The sequence below is a fragment of the Xenopus tropicalis genome, chromosome 7 (assembly GCF_000004195.4).
Source record: "Xenopus tropicalis strain Nigerian chromosome 7, UCB_Xtro_10.0, whole genome shotgun sequence".
Taxonomy (NCBI): Eukaryota; Metazoa; Chordata; class Amphibia; order Anura; family Pipidae; genus Xenopus; species Xenopus tropicalis.
In genome coordinates this window covers 90439664-90467063 of record NC_030683.2, presented here as the reverse complement: position 1 = coordinate 90467063, position 27400 = coordinate 90439664, and the positions used below count along the sequence as shown (strand labels likewise).

The 27400-nt window shown below is 38.7% G+C and overlaps 1 protein-coding gene across 3 annotated transcripts in view; it reads left to right on the top strand.

Moving 5' to 3' along the window:
* The window catches only part of plch2 (phospholipase C eta 2), a 365570-nt gene that overhangs the window by 20166 nt on the left and 318004 nt on the right, over positions 1 to 27400 (top strand). For all 3 annotated transcript variants that reach the window (XM_031905491.1, XM_031905490.1, XM_031905493.1), the window contains exon 2: positions 11925 to 12401. In XM_031905491.1, the coding sequence (XP_031761351.1) occupies positions 12293 to 12401 (109 nt within the window). In that variant the 5' untranslated portion in view covers positions 11925 to 12292. The remainder of the gene's footprint in view (positions 1 to 11924; positions 12402 to 27400) is intronic.

Genomic DNA, 27400 nt, shown 5'->3' with positions numbered 1-27400 from the left:
CTATAAATTAGTATAAATTGTTTCCTTCAGTCTTGGAGTGCTCACCAAAAGCAAGCAGGAAGTTGCCATTTTGTTGGCACTACTATTAGAGCAAGTTTTGTATCACCCCAAAATCTTGGTTATGCACCAGAATATGGGAACCGGATGCCCATGGCCATGTACAGTATACACAGTTATAGGCGGTGAGGAGGAAAGGGAATGTGAGGAGTGCAATAACATCTAGGGAGTGCAGAATGGAAAGTGAAAGTAATTGTCTGCTCCACTTCTTTTCCTGAGGCATAGAGGTGGGGAAGTCAAAATATTCAAAGCTGAGACTTCTAAATGACTAATGGATGTTTTAATAAAAAAGAATTTGGGTTTTATTTTTGAAAAGGACTTTAATTATACAGCTTTTTATCTCTGGGTGACAGGTCTCCTTTAATCAGTTAATGTTATACCACTTTTTCTACTCTTTGCAAAAATGTTTCCTTTGTGAGAAAAAATTTTTTGTGCAGTTTAAATTTAGATATATCGTAAACACCTTGCTACTCAACCAACACTAGGAAAAAGATTGTGTGATTTGATGTTTGCAACAGTGCGCAGTCAATAAAATAAGATGTTTTAATAAGAAAGCGGTTCTTCTGCCACCTTCAAGCTGGTCTTAACGTGCACAACACAAATAAAGTTTTATTCTAATTTTTCCGAATTCTTATTCTGTTTACACATTTTATTACATAGTGCCCAAACTGACATATGTGTACTTACTGGAGATAATTTAGCTGCAAAATGTTTGGAGTTTAATTTACAGAAATGTTCCAATGTTAGAATATCAGACCAGGTAGATATAATATTCTCCTTGCAGGCAATGTGTGATGCTGGAATGGACTTTAAAGGAGCATAAAATATATGAACCAGTAAAATGAATAATAGGTGTCCTTAAGTTTTATTATAATATAACTGTGCATGTACTAAATATTAATCAACCAAGCATTTGAAATTGGAAGGCAGAATTATGGCTTTCTAACAGCAAGCAAACTGCTTCTAGATTGTGTTGCCTCAGGAAAAAAAATGGGCAAAATAAAAAAATGTAAAATATAATACAAAATATAGTTGTAGTAATATACCATTTTAAATACAATATATTGTATTTAATATATAATACACAAGATCCATGAACGTCCTGCAAAATACAGGTATGATCCCTTATCTAGGAAATCCGTTATCCAGACAGTCCGGAAATCCAGTTTTCTCTGTAATAATAAAACAGTACCTTTTACTTGATCCCAACTAAGATATAATTAATCCTTATTGGAGGCAAAACAATCCTATTGGGTTTATTTAATATTTAAATTATATATAGCAGGCTTAAGGTATGGAGATCCAAATTACGGAAAGATCCTGGAAAACCCCAGGTCCCGAGCGTTCTGGATATTAGGTTCCATACCTGTATATCTTTACAATGCACAAGAGCTGTGACTATCCTTTAAATTATATACTTTATAACTTTATATATACTTTATAACTTTATATATTCTTTATATATAAATTCACAGTCATATCTATCTATGTGTGTATAAGATCTATTATGTGGAAACCCAAGTTCCAAATTATGGGAAGGCCATTTCCCATAGACTTTATTTTAATCAAATAAGTCAAATTAAAAAAAAAAGATTTCCTTTTTCTCTGTAATAATAAACCAGTACCTTGTACTTGATTCCAACTAAGATATAATTAATCCTTATTGGAGGGAACACAATGGATTTGGGTTTAATTAATTTTTAAATGACTTTTAATTAATGTTTAAATGACATCACCCCTTATTTGAAAAAAACCCAGGCCCCAAGCATTCTGGATAACAGGTTCCATACCTGCATAATAAATATAGTAATTATATGTATTTTACAAGGCATAGCATAGTGTTGAAGTGGTGATATTTGCTGTATTTCAAAAGCATTGTTAAAGACCTCTATAAATATGCCTGTAATTGTAATTTCAGTAGTTACTGATTTATTGAAAAGCCCCAATGTACATGGGAGTAATATTACAAGGGAGGTGTTCCGTAAATAAATAGGATTGCTACAGGCTGAATAAAGACATTATGAACAGGAAGAATTCTCCATTACAATAAAGCTGACAGTAAATGGAATCAAAAGAATGTAGGCCATTTAGGCAGTGTCAGATCCCACTGCAGGTATCTTCATCCCGTGTTAATGCAGATGTTATTGCCCTAGGCCAAGTGTTTTCACTTAAGATTCCCATAATTGTGGGTCACTTATATTTAGAACTCCTCTTGGCACTATTCTTCATAAAGAGAAACTTAACCTCAAAAACAGACAGGGATATGTGCAAATGCAAACAAACATTATTGTAGCCCTTTAACCCATTTGAATGTTTGTTTTTACTGGATAACTGACCACAACAAAGAATGCAAAGCTCCGCTTGATGTTATGGGCTACAGAGCTGGATCAAACTTTGTTTTTGTTTGTACTTAACACTGGAAAAATAAAAAGGAAATGTTCAAAGACACTTGGTCATGGCCAGCCAGTGGATGATGGGTAGATCCTAAATAAGAATATTTAGTGGGGGGTAAGCCATCTGCAGTGTGTCAGCTAAGCATACGGCATAATTATTATAACTCAGTATAAGTGAAAGTATTGATCAAGTCAGTAGAAATACATGTACGGAACCTGTTATCCAGAATGCTCGGGACCTGGGGTTTTCGGGATAAGGGAACTTTCCTTAATTTCAATTACCATAACAATAAAAATCATGTTAACATTTAATAACCCCAATGGGATAGTTTTGCCTATGCTAAGGATTAATTATATCATAGTTGGGATCAAATTCAAGGCGTTGTTTTATATTATAGCCTCTTACATTTATGAAATATTTGCTTAAAATGGAGTCTATGTGACCTTTCTATAATTTAGAGGTTTCCAGATAATGGATTCCACACCTGTATATCTTAATAATAAACTGCAGAGTGGATAGTTTTAAAACTATGTCCCTGTTATGATAGAAAAGAAAGATGTGTGATTTTGTCTAAGTAACAGGGATGATGAACTATTTTTCATGCAGTCAGAACACCAGAAACCACCTAGAGTTGGTGAGGGACACCTGGTGCTCATTTACGGAGGGATGTTATCCCTATTGCATTGTCATCACCCTGTTATTGATAATAACATCTATCACCTTGAGCAAGCTCTTATTATCAAACTAGTAAAACACTTGGTAGCTGAAATAAAAAAGCAGATAAAGCTGGAACAACGGTGGCAACTAGGGTCAGATCATGACTTGAGACCAGCTGGATGTTTTAGGAAATAATTAAAGTCGACAAGTGCCTTCCCTTTGTTCTTGAACAATGTATGTGTGAGCATACGCTATATATTGGGTGGCCTGGGGGTGGGAATATAGGAGCACATTGTATCAAGTTATCTGTGCATGGGTCAGTTTGTAGAAACCAGGCTCAGTAGACAAGTATGTCTTTTGAACTAAACAAAACAAGTAACAGCAAGACACAATAAAGTAATTTCCGTACCAAGGGTGTCAATAAAGCAGAGATCCATTTGCCTTTAATAGACTACAATATTAATGTAATTCAGGATATTTTTGTAAACAATTCAATTTCTGGCACCCAGTGAGCTTCTAATGATTTTGCTACATCAAAAGTAACCTTGCCCTTAGTGCTTGCAGTTGCACAAGAAACTTGCCGACTCTCCTGCTTCTATATTATACTTTTTCCAGCTGTTTTGTGCTATAAAACCCAATATTCAATTACATCAATTATAGTAAATTGATAAAAAAAAAATTATTAAGACCACAAATTGACAGTTATGCCTGTTGCCATGTGAGCTCCTAATTACCTTGTAATAGTCTGCAGATCTGAGTATTTCTCTGTGAATACAGTGGGTGTCTGGCTCGGGAGAGCTCCATTCAGACAACATTCCAGCACTACATGCACCATTAGCTCTCCAGGTGTGGGACATACTTTGTGGTTTAGGCTTGGACCCTTTCATTGCATTCTTAGTACTGGAATTGTAAGACACACAAAACAACTTGCCTGGGCCTGAGTGTCTCATTCTCTTGCTTGTGCCAGGCAATTGAACTCACATTCCTTTTGGTGAAAACGTTTTTCTTTTCTGTTTGGAATCAAATGAAACGTAGGAAAAGAGGGATATATTTCATTTTCTGAGATACCTCTTTCCTTATCCAAAGCCCTAAAACTAAACAAAAGATTTCTTAATCTTTTCTTGAGCCTCATGAAGCTTTTTTATGAGGTTGAAATTGGCTTTTTTCCTCTCGTATTCAGAAGGGGGCTGTAATGTAGAATACCTGCCAAGCCAAGCCATCTAGGCTACAGTATGTGAGGATTAAGCTTTAAAAAAGAAAATAAATACATTTACATTTAAGTGCCAGCCTTTTCCTTAGCTCTGTACATCATTTACAAGCAAATGGATACATTAGGTAATGAGGGCCCTGCCTGCAAGGGATTACAATCTTTAGGGTGGTTCATTAGCAGTGGGTATGATTGGTCATTTCATAAAAACTGTGTTTTGTAAAAGCAAATTGCATCAATAAGCGTAGGCACACTTACAGTACTGGTTGTTTTGAAGTATCAGGTGCAACTCCGCATGTGGCTGCAATTACACTGTAATTCTGGGAAAAAATACTGCAGTATGGGTAAAAAAACATGGTGGTTTTTATCTGAAAATTGCTCTGTGTTCATAAAATTATTTTTTTTACATTTGCAAATTTATAATGCTTGCCTTTTAAAGAATGGTGGGACAGTGGTTACCAATGGTGCCTTGCATCACTAGAATCCTGGGTCTAATTCCAACAAGAATATTATTGGAGTTGGTTTTATCTGTGTTTGAATACATTTCTCATCTGATAGAGCAATGACTGACATAAGTGTTGGAACAAGTGCTACATTATTTACCAGCTCTATAGAAAGTATGACGATGATAATAACAGGTAATAAACCTGTTGAGGCTAACATTGCCAGTCTTCATTATCTTGTTAACGTACTCAAGCTAACACAGCAAAATAAACCCCAGTCTTTCTCATGCAACATACACTATAAAACTTATATTATTGTATCACTGCTCCAGTAATATGCATGAGACCAAACCTGGGACACTATAAAGCTGAATACTGACTTGGTTATTAGCGTTGGGTCATCTCTTAAGACCAGAGGAGAAAGGTGAGTCAGGACTGTAGCAAATAGCTTGCCAACACTGAACATACATGTAAATCTGTGTGTTTTAGTTTTCATGTATTTGCTTTGTCTATACATTAACTAGGTATATTGATGAGCTTTTTAGGAATTCTGGGAATTTTGAGAAGACAATCCCTGACAGACAGCTGCTTGGTGTCATGGCTCCTTATTAATCAAACAAAGGAAGATAAAGCAGTAAATTTCTGTTCTGACAGTGCGTTTGTCAAGGTGAGGGCCTCCACCTGCTAAGTCACCTGCTCCAGACGCCTGCCAGAATCCTTACTCGCTTATTCACTCTGCATAATAACAGCCTTCCATAGATTAACCCCATCCACTGGGAAATGACTCTTTCTAGTCATATTAAGGGGAACTCCGGCTTCTGAACCAAAATTTGTTAAAGGGCGCTACACAACACAGAAACCCCTAATATACCTATCACTTAATCTGTTCAGAAAGTGTTCAGAAAGTATGGATAAATTCCATTTTTATATACTAAAACTAGCTGCAAAACAGTTTTATTTCTGCATCATTTAAAATCCTGGTAGGGGAGGAGGGACTAAAATATTGATGTTACAAACTGTAACATCTTCTCCACAGCTTTCAGACCGCATGCAGGGACTGCATAGCCCACAATGCATTGCACTGTGATGTTCCTTTCCTTTTTGACATCACGTGTACAAGGAAAAGTCGACTACTGCCACATTTTTTTTTCCGAGTCTCAAAGTAGTGATCCAGATCAGCAAGAGAACATAGGGCAAGGCTTAGGTAACTGTTCCACGCCATTAAAATCATGAAAACTCTGCATATTTTTAATGTCATGTATATTGCAAAGTTGCTTATTATGTTTACTTTTCCAAAAGCTTAAATTGGGTTTAGGTGGAGTTCCCCTTTAAGCTGTAGAACCTTTTATATACTTGAAAAATGCCCTGTTTTTAATGCCCTGAAAAGTCTGGCTACACATGCTGGTAACTGTATTATTTAAAGAGACACGTTTCTGATTAATGGCCTGGATTCTAGTACAGGTATGGGACCTATTATCCAGAAAGCTCAGGACCTGGGGTTTTCCGGATAAGGGGTAATTACTTTCCGTAATTCAGATCTCCATACCTTAAGTCTATAAAATATTATTTAAACAGTAAGTAAACCCAATAGGATTGTTTTTCCTCCAATAAGAATTAATTCTATCTTAGTTGGGATCAAGTACAAGGTACTGTTTTATTATTACAGAGAAAAAGGAAATCATTTTTAAAAATGTAAATTATTTGATTAAAATGGAGTCTATGGGAGATGGCCTTTCCGTAATTGGGAACTTTCTGGATAATATGTTTCTGTATAAGGGGTCCAGATAGAATCACAATTTTGTCACCACAATGATTAAATTTGGGCACGGCTAAGCATAGATAAACCTCCTGCCATATGGATGTGTTGGCATGATAGAAATATTATTTGTTTGTATGTACTGTATGTATATCTTTATTTATAAAGAGCTACTTATCTATGCAGCGCTGTACAGTAGAACAATAGATTAATACAATAGGGTTTTTTAAAAATAATAGTTAAATACAAAGTATAACAATAAATACAAGGTACAGTTGCAATAAGTTAAGAATCAAACAGACAAGAGGATGGAGGTCCCTGTCCTGTAGAGCTTAATCCTGAATATATATATATATATATATATAAACCTTAGAAAAAAACTCTAGAACCATTCTTGCCATCGATATCCCACAATGAGTATGGAAGAATTTCAGTGCAGTATTGGAATGCCAAAGAAATGCCAAAATAATATCGGATCTATTATCTGGAATTTTTGGGGCCTGGTGTTTTCCGGATAAGGAATTTTTTCATAATATGGATCACAATACATTAAATGGATCACCATACATTAAATTAAACCAGTGTTTTATTATTGAGCAAGGAAATCATCCATAAAATGTAGAAATATTTGCTTCTATAGGAGACGGTCATAATGTAATTTGGAGTTTTCTGGATAACTCCAGTGAGATTTTGTGCACTCATTAATGGGTGAAAGTTAAAACTCACCATTTGATACATGCACTTCTAAAAATCCAATTTTTATATATTAAGCTCTAAACTCACATTTTGATAAATCTGCCCCATGGAGTTAACAACTGAACTTCTGGGACTTTTTGACATGGCTGTTACCAATTGAACCATAAGAAATGTAATTTTTACATTTAGTCCCCCACTGATATACAAGCACAGAAGGGTGTTTTCTGTGAAACATGTTAGGGGTCATTTACCAAGTGCAGTATGCAAATCACCATGTTTATTTCCTGTAATGCTGAATTTTTACCCATAATTGTGGTCACACACAAAGTTGCGCTTTCTGCATCTACCACAATGGACGCAATTATGTGTGCATGTGGTAGCAAATCAGAGGCAAGTTGGGGCTAGCACAGAGGGAATTTTGTCATTTATGACATCTGCTGTGATTATTTGATGGAATTCTGCTGTACCCGTTGCCGCAACCCACTGTGGGAATCCTGAAACTACCTCTACGTTTAGATTGGGTAGTTCCCGGGTTCCACATTGTCAATAGGTGCAATTTCACAAGATTCAACAGAATCGTTATTGGCACAACTATATGGAAGTGCAAAGAGCATATTTGATTGCAACTTGGGTCCTGTAGAACTGAACTATTGTATATACTGCCTTGATGGGCGGTATTCTGGAATTTATAGAGAAACTCACCAACTTATTGGGGCAAGACTGACCAAATGAGCTTTCAAATATCATACTTCACTGTCTGTTTTTTTACAGAAAATAATGACAGGGAAATGATGCATGGAAATACAGTACATCTTTCATTTAACCATGCAGGCTGAGATTCTAAATAGTGAATGAAATCACACTTAGGTGAGTTGATTCAGTTATCACCATCCGTACAGAATGGAAAAGTGCCAGGAATCCAAAAACAGGCCTTTCTGCAGATACCAATCTACTAAAGAATGCTAACACTGAATGAATGTGCACATGTTTTTGTGTAGGTGTAATACTTTTATGTATGACAGACTGATAATGGAAAAGATCAGTTTTACCTAACTTGGCAGATTTTTATGGGTACGTCATTAGTGCGCAATCCCACAGGAACGTCTGCTCTGTATGGTTAGAGGATTTATTTCAAAACATGCAGCAGCTTGTCTCTGTTTCCTCTTGTAGGAAGAAATACTGAGTAATGTGCCTGCAAGGGGAGAGCTGGTTTCAGCTATGTTCTCTTGCTTACAGTCTTTTTCCATATGTAACTTTTTGCTGTTAATATCAAGACATATCTAGATAAATATATATACTGTGGGTAAATTACTAGACTCAGTACCAAAGTTTTGCGGAGCTTCTTAATTGTTCTAAGGCAGTGATATTTGCAGTTGTGATATCTATGCTCTAAATTATGTTGCTAAGTCTCAGGACATTTAGACCAGGACCCAGACTGGCAATCTGTGATTCTGGAAAATGCCAAAAAGGCTGCTATAAGATACCATAGACACTCTCTATTCATTGGGCCTATAGAATTCTGTTTGGGCCTCTGTGTACTTGAAATATCAGGGCCTATGATCCCTGTTGGAATTGTGCAATCACTTGATACAGTAAGTAGAACAGTAGAGCAAAGTTATGCTTGCAGGCTATTTCATTCCATACTGCTGACTCCTACGCCTCCTGCTCCGCACCACTACACTAGGCGAGGATAGAGTTTAAATGCAAAAGGTAAACCAGGTGACCACAGGTAACCACATCCTTTTAAAATTCACAGCATTCTCCTTAGGAACTGGGGTCACCAAAACGATACTGCATTCAAGATATTTTTTTTATTTATTAAATCCTTAATATTTCAATTAAATAGCTGGAAGCTGTAAATGTCTCCCTAATTACTTCAGTTCAGCTGAGCTAGAAACTGTATCTCTTGGGAAAACACACTGTCAGAAATTTCTGTGACTTAACATGTAATTAACAACGGAGAACGCCTTGAAAATGAAAGACCTTCCAATTCCACAAGCTCAGCTTCACTGGTACTTTTTGACTTTGCCAATCATCTTCACAAGGAAGAATGCAGAAGGCTTCTCCCGGCCCCTCTTCCATAAACTTTAATTGCATGTTATTTTCTTGCAGACAAAGGCCGCCTGCGTAATAGAGATTTTAGTAAAGTTGCTGGAACTGCTTTATTCAGCCACATCCTAGCAAACCAGTGATGGCTATATTTTTTGTCATGCATAATGAAACAATAAAAAACATAATAATTTGCCATTCGTTTTTAATAAGGATGTACGGGACAATCCATAATGATACAATTAAGGGGCAGATTTATTAAAATTCGTATTTGTGTAATTTATGTGGGTTTTTTTCTACCACAACTAAACTCACTTTTTAAAAAAGCCCGACGGTATACTCATTTATGGAAAAACCTGAATATTAAAAAAGGGCAAAAAATTCGGGAAAATTAGAAAAAATACGAATGTTAATAAATCTGCCCCTAACTGTTAAAGTCAACCAAACATTTAGCCCAGGTTTGCATCACCGCCTCCCCATGTCAATAGCCATGAAGTTTAATTGCAGACAGTGTTGCGTCAAAGCTGTGTGCTCATTTAAGTTAGCACAAGTTATGATATCAGTGCACACAACAAATTAAGAAGTGCACAAAACATTTTACGTGTTAGATGACCAATATTGGAAGCCGGTTTGACCACTCCCTTTTTAAACCACACCCACTTCAAACCACACCCATGTTTTCACAAAAGTTTTAGGACCATACCCAGTACATAATTGCACACCTTAGAGACCATAATGACTATTTCCAGATGCTAACCAAAACAAACCCCTGCCAGGTTCACTTCCCACAGGCAGCATAGGGCAGGCAGAGTATGGCACACACAGACAGCATAGGGGAGACATAGTATGGAACACACAGGCAGCATAGGGCAGGCATAGTATGTCACACACAGGCATGGTAGGTCAGGCAGAGGATGGCACACACAGGCAGGGTAGGGCAGGCATAGTATGGCACACATAGGCAACATAGGACAAGCAGGGTATGGCACACACAGGCAGCATAGGGCAGGCATAGTATGGCACACACAGGCAGAGTAGGGCAGGCATAGTATGGCACACACAGGCAGGGTAGGGCAGGGAGAGTATGTCACACACGGGTAGGGCAGGCAGTGCATGGCACACACAGGCAGCATAGGGCAGGCAGAGTGTGGCACACATAGGCAGCATACAGTGACACAATGCTGGCACTACTCCTACAGTCTGAGGTGTGAACAGGTAAACAATGTGGGTGCTTACAGTCTGAGCCTGAGGTGTGAACAATGTAGGGGGTGAACAATGTAGGGATTAAAAGGTATGAACAGTACAGGGGATTACATGTTTAAACAATACAGGGGGATTACAGCCTGAACCTGAGGTGTGAACCATGCAGGGGGCCAGTTAATCTCAGTACTGATACTATTTAAAGCTTACACAAAGGTAAGCACTCACAGCAGCCTCACATAGGGGGTAAATATACCAGTGTAGTCATTTCATTGTCAGATCTAGTCCATACATTGATTTATTATTGCTCAAGCCTCCAGGATTGAGCAATCAGTTACAGAAACACCATGTGGGAGTTCCTGAACTCCCTAGTGGTTTCTGTATTTAATTATTTTGGGGCTCAGAGGCTCGATCAATCATAAATCAGCCTCTTAACTTGCTCTCCTCAGCCAAACAGAAAATTAATTTAAGGAAACATACCAGGGATAGGGAGGATCAACTATTCTATTGCCAAAGTCCCTTAAAGTGCGACTTTAGCAATTGCAGTATCCTCAGTTCTGAGTAATTTATCTATAAAGGTTCAAATTTATAGATACCAGCTAGTTATGTGCAATGTGTCCATTGTTTTTATATATTCTATTTACATAGGGCTTGATATGGTTACACAATTAATGATGTTAAAAGTAGAAAAAAAACACAAATAACATCCACAGGCTGTTTAAACATACTATAACATTTATTTATCCATTCCTATTAATTGATTTTCTAAGAATACTTTCTTTTAATTGGATATTTTTCATTTGTGTTTTTAATGAGTATATCATTCTTGATATAACATAAACCTCTTGCTTTCTAAGTACACTTTACTATTATCTGTAAATGTTAAGTAATTAAGAGGGCTATGTATGTGATTATATAAATCACATTATTTGATTCCTATTAACACAAGAGTCAATAATATGCTTTTTATTGTTTTATTGCTTTATATGAAGAATGCTTCTGCTCAGACTTGCAATATGGCAACCCATGTTTGTACATTCAAACTGAAATAGGTAAGTAGATATGTTCTAGTAACATAAGAAATGCGCCCCAGTGTCTGGAAAATATATTGGACTTGTGTGTCTTATCTCTATTGGAGATAATAGAGCCATCATGGTTTAAAACTTGCAGTTGTAGCTTTTCAAAATGCTCAGGTATGTCAATTCTGTCAAATTCATTTTTACACCTGGAAAGATGGAGCCACAGTAGCTTGTGGTGTAAGCTGTTAAAATACTTTCTAGACTACCCTTTTAATAATAGTTCCAGTAAAAATTGCTTTTTTATGGCACAGTAAATATCACCTTTCATCTGTCCCTAGTTGAACATGTGCAATCTACTACTCAACTAATTTGCTAAGAATTCCAAAATATTTGGGACAAGGTGGCGCTCTGAATGCTTTTCTGAATTGCACATTTTCCTTTGCTAGGATGAAGATAAAGATCTGACAAGAAGAGAAAATTGGAAGAGGCAGTAATTTGATTGCTGTAATCTGTAGACAGTGAGGAAAGAATTTGGTCTTCTGGATTAAGTCGGGACACACCCCTGTCCTGGTTCAGTCTATTCATTTGTAATGCAGCACGTGCAGAGGGCTTTCTGTGTGACAATCCTTGAAATAACTACCTGAGCTGTAAACTTAAAGATTACATTACTGAGCACTTGGTGAAACCAAACATTACAAAGGATAAGCCTCCTCTAGTAGCTGCAACTCAGCCTGGAACTGTACAGTATTGTTGCTTTTTTGGAGAAGACCCTGGATTACAGAAATTTGTAGACTTGGATAACTTCAATACCACCATGGCACTATCATCTCCAAAAGTGGACATTAAAAAGAAGCCACTTGAGACTTCTGTGAATGGCAAAGAACAGGATTTTGTTTTTCTATCAGAAAATGTTGTGCTTGTGGGTAAGTAATATTGATCTTTTCTTATTTTTTTTTATTTTTTTTGTTTTGTGTTTTATTTAATTGCATTATCAATTGTGTTTGTGTCTGTAAAAATGGAACCTGCAAAATGGTAACTGGTAACATTTTTTTTTAGAGTAATGTAGACTTGTTAGTCCATCTCACTTTTTAATAGCTATTGCTTCTTTGCAATCACAACAACACTGGTTAACTTATCTAGGCTATTGGTTTGGGAACTTCGGGATGGGGTCCAGCTTAGGGTCCCAGCAGGTAACCACTGTATCAATGGAAAGTCATAGTATTGTGATTTGTTGTAAACGTGCCTGTGTTTTGTAATTTGTGCCTAAAAAAGACATTTATTTCCTTAACTCCTGTGAAATATAATCATGAACTCTTTACTAGAGTTGGTGCAAGGAAACATCAGATAGGGGTTCCATACGTCAGAATAAAACAGATATCAGATCATTCTTTGAAAAAGGCTGTGAACTGTGTACAGTTGAATATTGTAAATGTGACTTCATATTCGGTGCTAATTCTGGTTGATAGAAGTGATCATCCAAGTATAATCTCTACATATTTAAAAAATGATATTTATAAATAATATGTGGTTTCTGTTTATGCTGTACTGTCCTGCTGTAACCTTTGCTTTGAGCCAGATTCTCTGTAAGAAACATGATACATCTCTTGATCTGAGCATTAGTTGCAGGGAAAAGACCCTGCTGTTTGTGTTGCGGTCTGTATAGCATTGCTTTCTCAAGTATGTTTTGACAAGTGATTAGTAGTTTTTGGATTAGAGTTTCAGCAGACCAGTTTATTTTCTTTTATTTCACATTCTAGACGTAATTTATATGTTGTATTTTAACTACTATCAGTTACATGGTACTACATTTAGTATTGCAGCCGCACTCCATAAGAACAGGGGATAAACAGGTACAGCAATGGAGTATTATTGTTTTTGTTTGATGTATTTTAAGAGAAAAACACACATGAAACTTTCAGAATGCTGTAAATAGTATATATGTATTATATATACTAATGCATACTATCACCTTATTTTTTTTCATTATATTCTTATTTATTTAACCTGTTGCTGTAGTCACTGACCCAAGCAACTAATAGTCATGCATGGCCTGTTTGTGTGTTGGAATTATGTAGCATTATAGTCTATCTGCTAATTTGTTTGTATTATAGTGTCAAACCACAAACCAACACTGGCTATTTAAATAAGTCAAATAAGAACATTATAAAAAGATCACTTTTACTGTCTGTAACATACTAACCCTTAACAAATGCAGCATTAACACTTTGAGTACTGGTTATATTCAGGATTTCCAGTTTCCACCCTCACTCCAAAAATATACAGTCACGTTAATTGACTCCTGATTAATTTTACCCTAGTGTACATGGCATAGGAACCTTACATTGTAAGTGCCGAATGTCCTCTCTTTTTTTAGTATTGAGAGTGCAGTCACACTATGTTAAGAAAGGATAATAATACATATATTGATAAAGTAATTCAATATGGCTATTTCTGACCAAACAGTGATCTTTCATTAATGTGTCTGGTTTTGTCAAATTCTGCTGTCAATGCTGATCAACCAAGACACTGTCCAGCTCAGAGCAGAATGAAAGTACACTTCTGCATAGTGATCACAGGTTTACTGTTACTAAAGTTGAATATATACACAATGACCATTGTGTATGTGTTGTATCCCAAAATAAGGATTTGAATCAATTACACTGTTTATAAAATAGGTTGGCAGGTGATTCCCACTGGGTGACCAGCCAACAGAGAGATCACTCATGCCCATCAATGTATACCGGTAATCATATTGAACAAAATGCCACCAGTTGGTCAGATAGTATGAATGTTGTCCTGAGTCCGGTCAGCTTTATATTCTTTTGAGTTCTAGTAGCAGCTCTTTGGAAGAACATGAGGGCTTCGGATTGTTATGCCACAGCTTGAAGGGATTTTGTTTACTGTCAGTTTTCCTCTTAAATTCTAATACAGATTGATGAGTAACTGTGTAGCGCTCTGACTGATGTGACAGAGCATTTAATTGCACCTAATCGCTTCTTGTTCTCATGAATATGTAAGCAGTTGATATATTCTCTGAATAAACATAATAGATGTCAGAAACAGGTAACAGTGTATGAAGTATTTAATGTGCCAGTATTTACACAACAATTTGTGTTGGCCCAGTGGCTGCTTGATTGTGTTTCAGTTCATTTTGGGTAAAATAATGACTTTCTTTTTTATAGTTTCCCATCATACCTGGCACAGGCAAAATGACAGTGTTGCCTCTGAGTGAATGAATGGGGAAATGCAAAAATCACTGAACAAACACTGTTTTGGACATCTGATATATACCTACATTTCATCTTTCCAAATGCAGATTTGTTTGCCTAAATCCAAAAAAATATTTGTTGAAATTGAGGTACCTTAGATATACCAGCGTGGAGGTACAGCAGTCTTATCACAGTGTATATACAGTATCTTAACCTCAGCTCCAATTCTCACTGCTGCTCTGTATTTACTGTATTTAGTCCCACTTTTAGTGACTTCCTTTTTTTTTTATATTGTTCCTCTCTCTTTGAAGCGCTGCTTCCTCCAGCCATAAACACATTCAGATATATTTGCATGCACTCTATGGATATCATATTTTAACAGGGTATATTATAAAATGCCATATTCCCTCATCTAAATTCAAATTAGCAACAGAGGGCAGGGGCGAGTGAGCTGTGTGGGGAGATATGGGATATAGGTTGTCCTTAGAAGGCACTGTGCGTGCTCGCCCTGAAGATTTTTTTGTGCGGGGGCTTGGCGCATTGCACTAATGCTTTGCACTATTTCACATTTCCTACCAAATCCAGAATTTGGTTCGGGATTCGGCCAAGATTCGGTCTTTTTCAGCAGGACGTGGTTCTCTATAGGGAGGTGACAGACGGGGAAGTTGCTTAGAGAGGAAACTTCGGAAATCACAGCAACGCGTATGCCATCCCACTGGGGTTTACATTCTTGCCGTTGGGATGGCATTGTGGGGAGATTAGTCGCCCGCAGCAATGAAGATTTGTCTCGGGGCGACTAATCTCCCCGTCTGTCACCTCCCTTAAGGTGCCCATACACTATAAGATCTGCTCTCTTGGGATCTTCACCCGATATCCCCACCTACGGGTGGGCGATATCGGGTAGCAAGTATCTTAAAAAAAAAATAATCCGATCGGATTACATTTGTGGTTATGGGGCAGTCGGTTCGGGGACCGCATCAACGAGCCGATGCGGTCCCCGATCCGACTGGATTTTCTAACCTGGCCGATCGAGATCTGGCCAATTTCAGGCCAGATATCGGTCGGCCAGGCCGCTCGGTTCTGCCCATACACGGGCCGATTAGCTGTCGAATCGGTCCAAGGGACCAATATCGGCAGCTATAATCGGCCCGTGTATGGGGACCTTTAGTCCTTCCTTATCTTAATTTGTATATGCAAATTAGGATTCGGTTCAGTATTCGGCACAAATGATTCGGGGTTCAGACAAATCCAAAAATAGTGAATTCGGTGTATTCCTACCACAAACCAAAACATTATGTAAATTTGAGTTTTGACACACGTAAAGCTGCACTTAATATCAAAGTGTGTGCCATTTGTAGCAATGTGTCCTTCGGCACTGTACGCTTATATCAGAATGACACAGAATGAGGTTGTTGCGTCATTTTCGCAACAGTCTTAAAATATGCTGCAGTTATATGCCACAGGGTACCAGCAATCCAGGCATATTCATTTGTTTCTATAGATTTTGTTTGTTCCTGGTGTATCAGATTCTGTATGTAAAAGCACACATTCTGATGTTTTTTTTTTGCAGTTGTCAGCTTGTAAAATGTGTGAATTTAACAACAAGCTCATTTAGAGTTTTCTACTCTACTGCTTATTTGATCTTTTTTATGCCACATTGGAACTTCATAATAACATGGTATAAAAATCCCCCTTGTGACCTAGCTCTCACCTCTGCAACTTCATAGGTAGGCAGGTAGCTAGGACTTGTTTATCAAAGTTGCCTTTTAGTCCTTAGACCCCCCAGGCTATGTTTACTCTATGCATTGTTAGGAAGTATCTAATTTGTTCACAAACAGTGGACATGAGCTAATCACTCAGACCTGTAGTGTTAATGTCACTCTTTCAATTGCACTCAAAGAATTACTCCCTTAAAGGCAAGGTAGTCAAACCCCCTGCCCTGAAGCTACAGGACAGCAAGCTGTTACACCAAAGAACCATGTTACAAATGTTGATTCTAATTTGATTCTGTGTTACCAAAGCCATACCTATATTATAATTCATGTCCAAATACAAAAAAAATTAAAAACCAGACATGTTATACAGCAATTGGAGTTCTTTGAGTTTATAACTAGATAGAGTGACCAGTTTACTTCCTGATGTACATTGTGCGTAAATCAAAACTCCCAAGGGGGGTCATAAAGACTAGAATTTGTGTTACTGGAATGCATAGTTCCAGCACTCATTATTTAGATTCTTTTCCAGGAAATATTTGTTCCTGAAAGTATCCCGGGTTTCTTTTTGAAAATTGATCAGCTGCACAAGAGTATTTATATTTTTCCTATAGCAAGAAAGTAATGCTTTCTGCTTCTACTCGATAGACTGTTGCTAGTAAAAAAGGATGGGCAAAACACTCATGTTATTTAACAAAAGACACCAAGTTTGCCCAGGAGCAGTAACCAATAGCACCCATAATCAGAAGATATTTACTGGTCACTGGGCAAACTTTCATTTAATTTTCATTTCATTGTGTCACACACCACCATAAGAATCTTGGGGCCCTTTGTAAGCACCACTGTATACCAGATATTGACTTGGGTGTGGGAAGGCTGTGCTACCCGGGGCCACCCCTGCCATGAGGCAGTGAGTGGCCAGTTACCAGGGGCGGCAAAAAGCCTGCATTAGCGATGCAGCCCCCTCTGGACCCGCTCCAAGGGGCAGCATCGGGGCCGCTGCCTCATATGGCAGCAGACCCAGAATCGGCACTGATGCTACCATGGGTGCCTCAGCAGTCCTGGCTTTCACCATATGTCCCATAAGGAAGCTTCACCTCCTACTCCCTGGATACAAGTAAAGCAGACCCAGGCACAAAGTGCCTCAGCCCTAGGAAATGATTTACTAATGTTGGTACTAAATACAAATGCAGAATAGAAATAGTGGTGCCCATCACATTGTGCTGTCTGATACAGAACTGTAATAGTGGCGCCCATCACATTGTGCTGTCTGATACAGAACTGTAATAGTGGTGCCCATCACATTGTGCTGTCTGATACAGAACTGTAATAGTGGCGCCCATCACATTGTACTGTCTGATACAGAACTGTAATAGTGGCGCCCATCACAATGTGCTGTCTGATACAGAACTGTAATAGTGGCGCCCATCACATTGTGCTGCCTGATTACATTACATAAACATTTATTTATAAAGCGCCAACTTATTCCGCAGCGCTGTGCCTGATACAGAACTGTGATAGTGGCGCCCATCACATTGTACTGTCTGATACAGAACTGTAATAGTGGTGCCCATCACAATGTGCTGCCTGATACAGAACTGTAATAGTGGCGCCCATCACATTGTGCTGCCTGATTACATTACATTACATTAACATTTATTTATAAAGCGCCAACATATTCCGCAGGGCTGTGCCTGATACAGAACTGTGATAGTGGCGCACATCACATTGTGCTGTCTGATACAGAACTGTAATAGTGGTTCCCATCACATTGTGCTATCTGATACAGAACTGTAATAGTGGTTCCCATCACAATGTGCTGTCTGATACAGAACTGTAATAGTGGCGCCCATCACATTGTGCTGTCTGATACAGAACTGTAATAGTGGTGCCCATCACAATGTGCTACCTGATACAGAACTGTGATAGTGGCGCCCATCACATTGTACTGTCTGATACAGAACTGTAATAGTGGCGCCCATCACATTGTGCTGCCTGATACAGAACTGTAATAGTGGCGCCCATCACATTGTGCTGTCTGATACAGAACTGTAATAGTGGCGCCCATCACATTGTGCTATCTGATACAGAACTGTAATAGTGGTGCCCATCACAATGTGCTGCCTGATACAGAATTGTAATAGTGGTGCCCATCACATTGTGCTGCCTGATACAGAACTGTAATAGTGGCGCCCATCACATTGTGCTGCCTGATTACATTACATAAACATTTATTTATAAAGCGCCAACTTATTCCGCAGCGCTGTGCCTGATACAGAACTGTGATAGTGGCGCACATCACATTGTGCTGTCTGATACAGAACTGTAATAGTGGTTCCCATCACATTGTGCTATCTGATACAGAACTGTAATAGTGGTTCCCATCACAATGTGCTGTCTGATACAGAACTGTAATAGTGGCGCCCATCACATTGTGCTGTCTGATACAGAACTGTAATAGTGGTGCCCATCACAATGTGCTACCTGATACAGAACTGTGATAGTGGCGCCCATCACATTGTACTGTCTGATACAGAACTGTAATAGTGGTGCCCATCACAATGTGCTGTCTGATACAGAACTGTAATAGTGGCGCCCATCACATTGTGCTGCCTGATACAGAACTGTAATAGTGGCGCCCATCACATTGTGCTGTCTGATACAGAACTGTAATAGTGGTTCCCATCACATTGTGCTATCTGATACAGAACTGTAATAGTGGTTCCCATCACAATGTGCTGTCTGATACAGAACTGTAATAGTGGCGCCCATCACATTGTGCTGTCTGATACAGAACTGTAATAGTGGCGCCCATCACATTATGCTGTCTGATACAGAACTGTAATAGTGGTTCCCATCACAATGTGCTACCTGATACAGAACTGTGATAGTGGTGCCCATCACATTGTGCTATCTGATACAGAACTGTAATAGTGGTGCCCATCACAATGTGCTGCCTGATACAGAACTGTAATAGTGGTGCCCATCACATTGTGCTGCCTGATACAGAACTGTGATAGTGGTGCCCATCACATTGTACTGTCTGATACAGAACTGTAATAGTGGTGCCCATCACAATGTGCTGCCTTATACAGAACAGAAATTTAGGTTGCAGCCACCCAGAATTCATGTTAATACAGCTTTCTTCCTGTTAGCGAATAGATCAGCAGAGTTATTTAGGCGCTAATCTCTTTGCCAATGATGTGTGTTATAAATGTGCACAAGTTAAGTAATGTTGTGTGGAAAACTGTAGAGGCAACAAAAGAGATGGCAGGAAGCAGGATGTGCAGAGACTTGCCGGTCAGCCGAGGAGTGCAGCGTACCTGAGGGTTTAATGGTCGCAAGGAAATAGCTTTGTGATGAAACAAAACACAGGAATACAGTCATGCACCTCCCAAGCCTGAGGATGCTTGGGACACTAAAATCACCACAATCCGTCAAGTAATTGCTCATGTGGGTCATTTAATTGCTCTGTGGTTTTCTTTTTATGAGTTCAGGTTCACATAATGTGGTTTTGTACAGCCTCTCCGCTTTGAGAAAGCTCTTGCCTTAACAAAGCAGACATATTTACTATCTGTGAATCTGACGTAGACCACACATGACTCAGCTAGATAGATTGTAACAGTGACTTGCAAGAAGTTATGCCGGAGTAGGTTTACTAAGCTGTGATTACTCCTTTTACTGTGGATTTTGACCCATATTTATGTTATATCACATTTACACTGTGTAGCCTAGAGTATAGCACCATATGTATCCCTAAGTAATGGCAAAATTGCAACCAATTTCTTTTGCCACGGGAGTGCAGCATGACATGAAAAAACACCAGAAATTGTACAGTAGGTGAAGTTTCATGTCATTTTTTATCCAGGGCATATTAGTGAGTGCATTTATACTTATACATTTATAAGTAGTGAATTATTTTATAATCAGTTCCGGAACTAGGGGTAGGAAAAATGTGTGCCTAGGGTGTAATGGTGAGGGGCACTGGGTATGTACCTCTTCTGCCTAATTCTTACCTAGTTCAGGTACTAGAGGCTCTCAAATGCCAGTAGTAATTCTCTGCACTCTTCAGGCCCCCACCTTCTTCTCATCAGCGTTGTGTTTATACAACTTATTGATAGTTCTTATAAACTGTCCATTAGCGTTGGCTGTCACCTTGGCAACAAAAAATTCACAAAATTTATAGCAAATTATTGAGCTGACTTAAATGGGCACCAAAAACTTGCAGTTCATTTGAAATAATGTTGAAATAAGATGTTACACTTGCATAAATAATGCCAGCTAACGCAAGAGAAATTTTGCACAAATACACACTTTAGTAAACATGGGAGCTGCATTAATTTTGGAGCAAGAAACTTGGAAAGAGTTCTAGACAAAACGGTATTAAGCCCTAAAGCAAACATATTTCTAGGCCTCCACTACCAAAATCTTAAAAAAAACCAATGCATTTTACTCACATACAATACATTGGACCTCTACAGATCCCTTTAATGTTTTCCCCTAGAAACCACTGTCTGTGTGGGTATTGAGCCGTTCCATTGCAATTCTTCTCATCCCTGACATAGATAATGATCTTGTGCTTCATTCAATTTATTTACTGTTCTTTGCAAAGTATATGAGTTGTTAATGCAGGCACGCCACAGCTGTCCTTAATATCCGTATGTCTGTTTATAAACAAGGACAAGTGACAGCTTTATCATGTTTATTGTAATACAAATAAGGTTAATTTGTCTGTTTCATATGCTGGTGAGTTGTTTTTGCTACATTTTATCTTAATGCTAATGTATCTTATCAGGGGGATGGAAGGAGTATTCAAACACCTTATTCAGGGCCACTTCAAGGTATCAGTGCCCTGGGCAAAATTTTATTAGTGGGCTGCCACTGCCACAAGAAATTTGAGATAGAATAACCTTCAAGTACATGAAGATCAAAATAGTAAGACAGGCAGTGAAGAAATGATCTGCACTTACTGGAGTAGACCTGATCTTCAAGTGTGCCGCCTAGAGATCTTCCAGTTGATTAATATGAGGAGTCTGCCATCTATGTAGGATGCTTCTGCCAAAAGTTATTCCATATTAAATGTGTGCTAATTGGCCCCCTATCCTGGTGGGCCCTGGGTAAATGTCCCTTTTGCCTATTTACTAAAACAGTCCTGACTTAATTGATTAAACACGGTACTGAGAATTAAAATAGGCTGTGGTATTTCAAGTACACAGAGGTCCCAACATCCCCATTATAGGCCCAATAAATAGTGACTGCATATGGAATCTTACAGCAGTCTCGCTGGCATTTACCAGTCCAGGTCATCTTTATACAGTAGGTCCCCTGCATAGTGACAATAAATCATACCATTTAGTTTTTTAAGCATGCCCATTCCTCCTGGTTTGAAATGTTGTCTCATTAGGGATTATTTTGCTTGCTCATTATGAAGTGACCAAAATAGTAGCCGTCTTTCCTGAGACCATAGATCTTGATGACCTCGTTGTAAATGATATAAAGCACCATAGTCTCTTATACAGGGGTCATAAGAAGCAATGAAACTTATTTAAATACAAACTGAGTGTATTGAGAAAAAGGGCAATGCTGTGTCCTTTTGAAGCATTTGGGTGTGAGTGGTTCTTTTTCTGAGCAGAAACTCAAGTTTTGGTTGCCAAGGGGTGACCCATTCTGAAAAGATGTACTGTTGCCAATGTCATGCAGGCAGCAAAATAGCAGTGCACTGACAAATATAGCATTGGCTTGTGAGTGCACACATGCATATGCCTTTTCTCCAATGGAGTTTATACGCAGGCAGAGAAAATGCCTGGTGTTTGATTGGCCTAAGGCTAACGAGAAACTTTTCCTCACTCTATGGTGGAAGTTTTTTATCGCATAGCTTGCTCATTGGAGAATAGCAAATGTCCAGCCTTAAGTAATTTGCTTTGTAATTAGAAAGGCTTTAGTGCCAAATAACTAAATCTTAGTCTTTAAATAACTACACTTAACAAAAGCTAGTAGCATGTGTAAATAGTTAATATCAAATACGTACTAGCTAACCAATGGAGTTGAATTTGGCTAGCCAACTAGTGGAGTGGAACACATCTTGGCTTGCAGATCCTAGTGCAATAAAGGCCTCTGTCTGTGCAGTGTTAAAAAGGGTGTATCTTTCTTTTCATATGGCTGCTATAAAGTCTGCCACATACAACAGCTCTATGACTTGAGAAAATGAGATTCCCAACATTTTTAACACAGGCAATGAGGCTTTGGTTCTTCCCTGAAACTAGTGAAACATACTAATGTATGTTTTTTTAAATGTATATAGAAATTTGTGTAAAATCATCAGTTTAAACTGTGATAATTCCATCTGTAGAGTGAATGGCAAGGCAATATGCATGGCAGCAGAACTGTATTAATGTGTGCTGAGGAACAATCCATCTGTGAAAGAATGGAGATGTTATATTATATGCCGTAGCAGAAGACAAAACAACAGTTTATTTTCCGTGCTGTTCGGAATAACAAAATCGGAAAGTAATAATTGACGGATTGTTCCCACGTAATTGATGCAGCAGCAAAACAAAGCGCTACCCCTACAGGATCCAGCATGTGACAGAGGGCACTCAGGCAGCTTTCATTGCTCCATAGCTGCCAGCTACGAAATATTTGTGCTTTGAAGACATTTCTATGCTAATATCAGTATAGACAATTATGCACTTGAGAATTTAGCAACTTCTTTGTATTTCCTTCAGTAATTCCTCCAGCTGCCTCGCTGCGTTCCTGTCATGTACTGCTGACAAGTTAAAAAAGATAGCAGATTTGTCTGCAGATAAAGATCACATGGGGAGAACTGTCTGGCCTCTGGATGTTCCAAAAGTCTAAACTCTCAGCATTAAGAAGGTGGGAGGTGGTCTATTGGCATTGGGTAGCTAAATGCAAAGCACTGGGAAGAGCAATTTCCGCTACAGAAGGAAAATAATAAAGCGACTGGGTTGTGGCAGTAATTTGGATAAATGTATTGCCTGCATGGGCTCCAAACGTCTATCCAATATATCTCTCCTTCTCTGTTTTATTCTTTTCTTATTGAAACAGCAGATAAGCATTACTTGCTGTTTGTGCTCATTGTTAAGAAAAGTCACATTTCTACTAAGAATATCTATAAGTGTGAGGTTTAACTGCTCTGAATGGCAAATGCCCTTATCTTTATTTGATCTTTATTGCCAGCCAGGTCTATAAAGATTTAAGCATATCCAAATGCACACAGCTAACCCTTCTACAGGCTGTACAAACTGATTGCAAGGGGCAGGGGGGGGAGTGTGGAAGAGTAGGGATCCTGCTGCTTCCAGGCTACACTTCTAATACAGACAGTTCTCCCCATAAACATGCTCTAATATGTATCCACCCTTTGATCAGTCTGTCCCTACAAAAATCATATTCAAGTCAACCAAAAGCTGTGGATTCCCCCCTAACAAAAACTGTGTTAATGGCTCTGCGTATACTCTACCAGAGTTTGAAAGATGCTGCTTTCCTGAATCCTGTCACCAACCGTGCTAAATGGTACTAGAAAAATGCTGATTTCATGTACACTAGAAAAGCACTGTTATAACTGTCAGAGCAGTGGGGAGATGTCAGAAGACAGAGTAATATAAGAGTAAGGAAGGTGAGGTGAGGTTTACCAAAATAAATGTAAGTATGAATATAATGCTTCCAATTTGTGGACAAATCTCATTCTCACTTGAATACAGGAAACATTTTCTTCCCCTCTCTCTGCTATATTTTTATATTTAACTTCATTTAAAGTTTTATTTAGCCAACAAAGTATATAAGGGTAAGTTTTGCTCCCCAGTGCAAGAGCCACTTAGTGCTCAGCTACCATACACTTGCACCCCGAGATTGGTCTCTGCCTTAACCTGTGCATCTGAATGATAACCAGGTAGGTGGTGGGTGAAAGCCTTTGCACACTGCATCTTGCATTGTAAATAGGGTTGCTATTTTTTCTGGAAAAAATTCAGACCTTCATACAGTTTTATGTTTTTTCCCTATTAATAACATTGGCATTAGGAACCATTTTTACCATTCAGGCCAATAAAATACTGGCCAGGTGGCAACCCTAATTGTAAATGACCCATTGTGTACAGTACTTTGTGCACTTTGATCATTCCTTCTACACATTAATATTGTATGCAGGAGTTGGAGCTGTCACAGAGCTTGCCCAATTAGAACAATTTTCCAAAGAACCCCTTTAAATGCCAAGTAGATAATATATAGGCAACTTCTAATGTCCCATTGACTGAACATCAAATGGAGCTCTGCCCTATGCAAAGATCCTACATGGGATCCAGTTCTTTCCAAGCAATTAGATTGGCTGTATTTGGCCAACCATGGCCCACCCATTTGATGATCTGGACAAACAAGCAGATCTTTCCATGTACTCCCATTGTTTATTTGTATTTTTCTCACATTAACAGAAAGCGAGAAGATTATTTGCATGATCTTCAGACTTTGAATTCATTCTTTAACTGTGATGTGTCAGAGAGTAATACATTACACTGCCCCCTGTAGCACCCTGTAGTTAAATAATGATGCTTCATGTTTGGTGCTTCACTAAAGCAGATGGTTGCCCAAGTTACAGTTTAGCTAATACTAGAAAAATGATACATTTTTAGCTGTTGATTAAAACTGATTTAAATATTTGCAATTCCCTGCCCCAAGCAGGGTATCAAGTCATTCACAAACTCCTAATAATATTAATTCTATGACAGACAGAAAGTTCAGACAGAAATTCGTTGACTGACGGATATATTAAATGGAAACTGTGCTCAGATTCTCATTGTTCTGATAGGATGAGAGTAAACACTAGGGGGCAGTGATGTTCTGTAAAGGAGACTGAGAAGCGCAGTGCCAAGGAATTATTTCTCTCCCTTTTTTCCAACAGAAACTTTTTAATGCAAAATTCATTGAAGTCTGCTGGACACACTCACAGACATACACAAATCTAATATTTTCAGCAGTGGATATAAGAGAAAAGCGATTTCCTTGAATTTCATAAAATGATCAGTCCATCAAGTCAAACCTGCTCAGAGTCTGGGCTAACATATTCCTCCAGAGCACATCTTATTGCATTGCACACGGACGTTTCCCAAAAATGATATAATTGGAATTGTTATACCTGTAAGCCTTGATTTCTCTTCATTTACAGTAACTGGAGTAGAGCTTTTTCATTATGGTATGTAGGGGGTGTATTGAATCTTGGCTAGACACCATATTTAACTTTTGTTCAATTCAGCGTCAGACTGGGGTGTCGGAGCACAAGAGCCCTCTTTGCCACCTCAAGGGCCCACCTTCCCAATGCATGCCCCATGGTGGCCAGGGTTCACCGGGCTTTGTCCCAGCATCCAAACAGCCCAGTACGATCCTGGTACAATCTGCTACCTTCCAAAAGCTGGAGGTGGAATCCAATGTCTGCAGGGCTACAGGAGGACCCAAAATGACTAACTGTTTAAATAAAAAGAACCCCACGATGCATGTATTAAGAGAGACATATAATATATTGTTGATACCATGCAACCAGTTCAGTGTGGGAGCTGACATACTGCTTTTATGCTGAAGAGATACGAGATACAGGGTGGGGCTGGAGGGTCCAGGGCCCACAGGGGCTCTGCACCCCCCAAGGTGCCTCCGCCAGCTGTGTCCCCTGCCGCTCCCCCCTAACCCCCTGCAGGGGCTCCTGTCTGACGTCCTCCCCGAGTGCATGTAAGTAAAACCAGGGGAGGACATCTACGGCCAGGGGAAGTGGCAAAAAGGATCAGGTCTGGGCCACCCAAGCCCACCGGGTCAGCCAAGACCGATCCTGACGAGATATGATTCACTGTAAACTCCCCATAGCCACAACTGTGCTTTTCTGTTAATTGCATGACCCTTTACCCCAATTACTCACACTTGTACCTATGTTAGTGGAAAGGCTGCAGCTTGATTTAACAAAATACGTAATTAACAATATTAATATGCAACCCAAAACAGAATATATACAATTTTAGCATAACGTAAAGGGATAATAATTAGCCACTAAAGGCTGCACCTACAGTAGTAAAACAGCTCACTCCACCTGCTTCTCCCTGGGTCACCCCTTCAGGGCCGTATAACAGATTAAGAAGTCCCACTTGAGTCATTTGCTCAGAGAGACAGGTTTGTTTATAAGCAATACAGAGCTATTACCAGACTAGATATGGATGCTTAAGGGATGCAAAATCAGATTTCTTTTTAATAAAGCATATTGAGGAGGCTGACCTTTAACCCATTATGGCCATGTAGCCATATTATGGTGACCTCTTTCTGACACCTCATTTATTTTTCTTTATGGTTTAACATTTAATAGTTCTTTACAAAGGAGATTGGGAGGCTGAATCTTATGTTGCAAATATCATAAAAGAACCCAACACCCATCTGTGATGTAAAATAATTACATAAAAGCAGGATGTTGTTGTCTAAAGTTAAAAAATCTCAATTATCACCCAAAAAAATGCATAAACCTAAAAATATCAGGAATATCTGGAAACTTTAAATGGATAGGGAAGTGAAAAAACTTTGTTCCTACCTATCAGATATCCAAGAGACACTCAGCGTTTCACTTTCCCTTCAGCCAAAGGAGATCTAGACCATAGATATAATTCTAATGTTCTGTCCCTGCCTGGCTGTTTTAGGAGAGACCCTCGGTGCATTACTTTCCCTTGTACTCCAACTGAATAGTATGAAGAGAGATCTAATCCACATTCACAGCTGTCAAATGTTACAAAACACCCTATGCAACAAAAAACGTGACACACTGACACAGCACCTCACTATTCCTTCTCTAAAAAGGAGGTCTCTGGACAAAAATGGGCTTATTCCACCCAAAAAAGAGAGTGCCAGATTTGATTACCCCCTTGAGAATATTACCCACATGCTTAAGAAGCCCCTCCAAATCCCCTCAACACATGACGCGCCTTTTGTAGCCGATATCCAATAAAAATTCAAAGTCTTGTGTTTTTT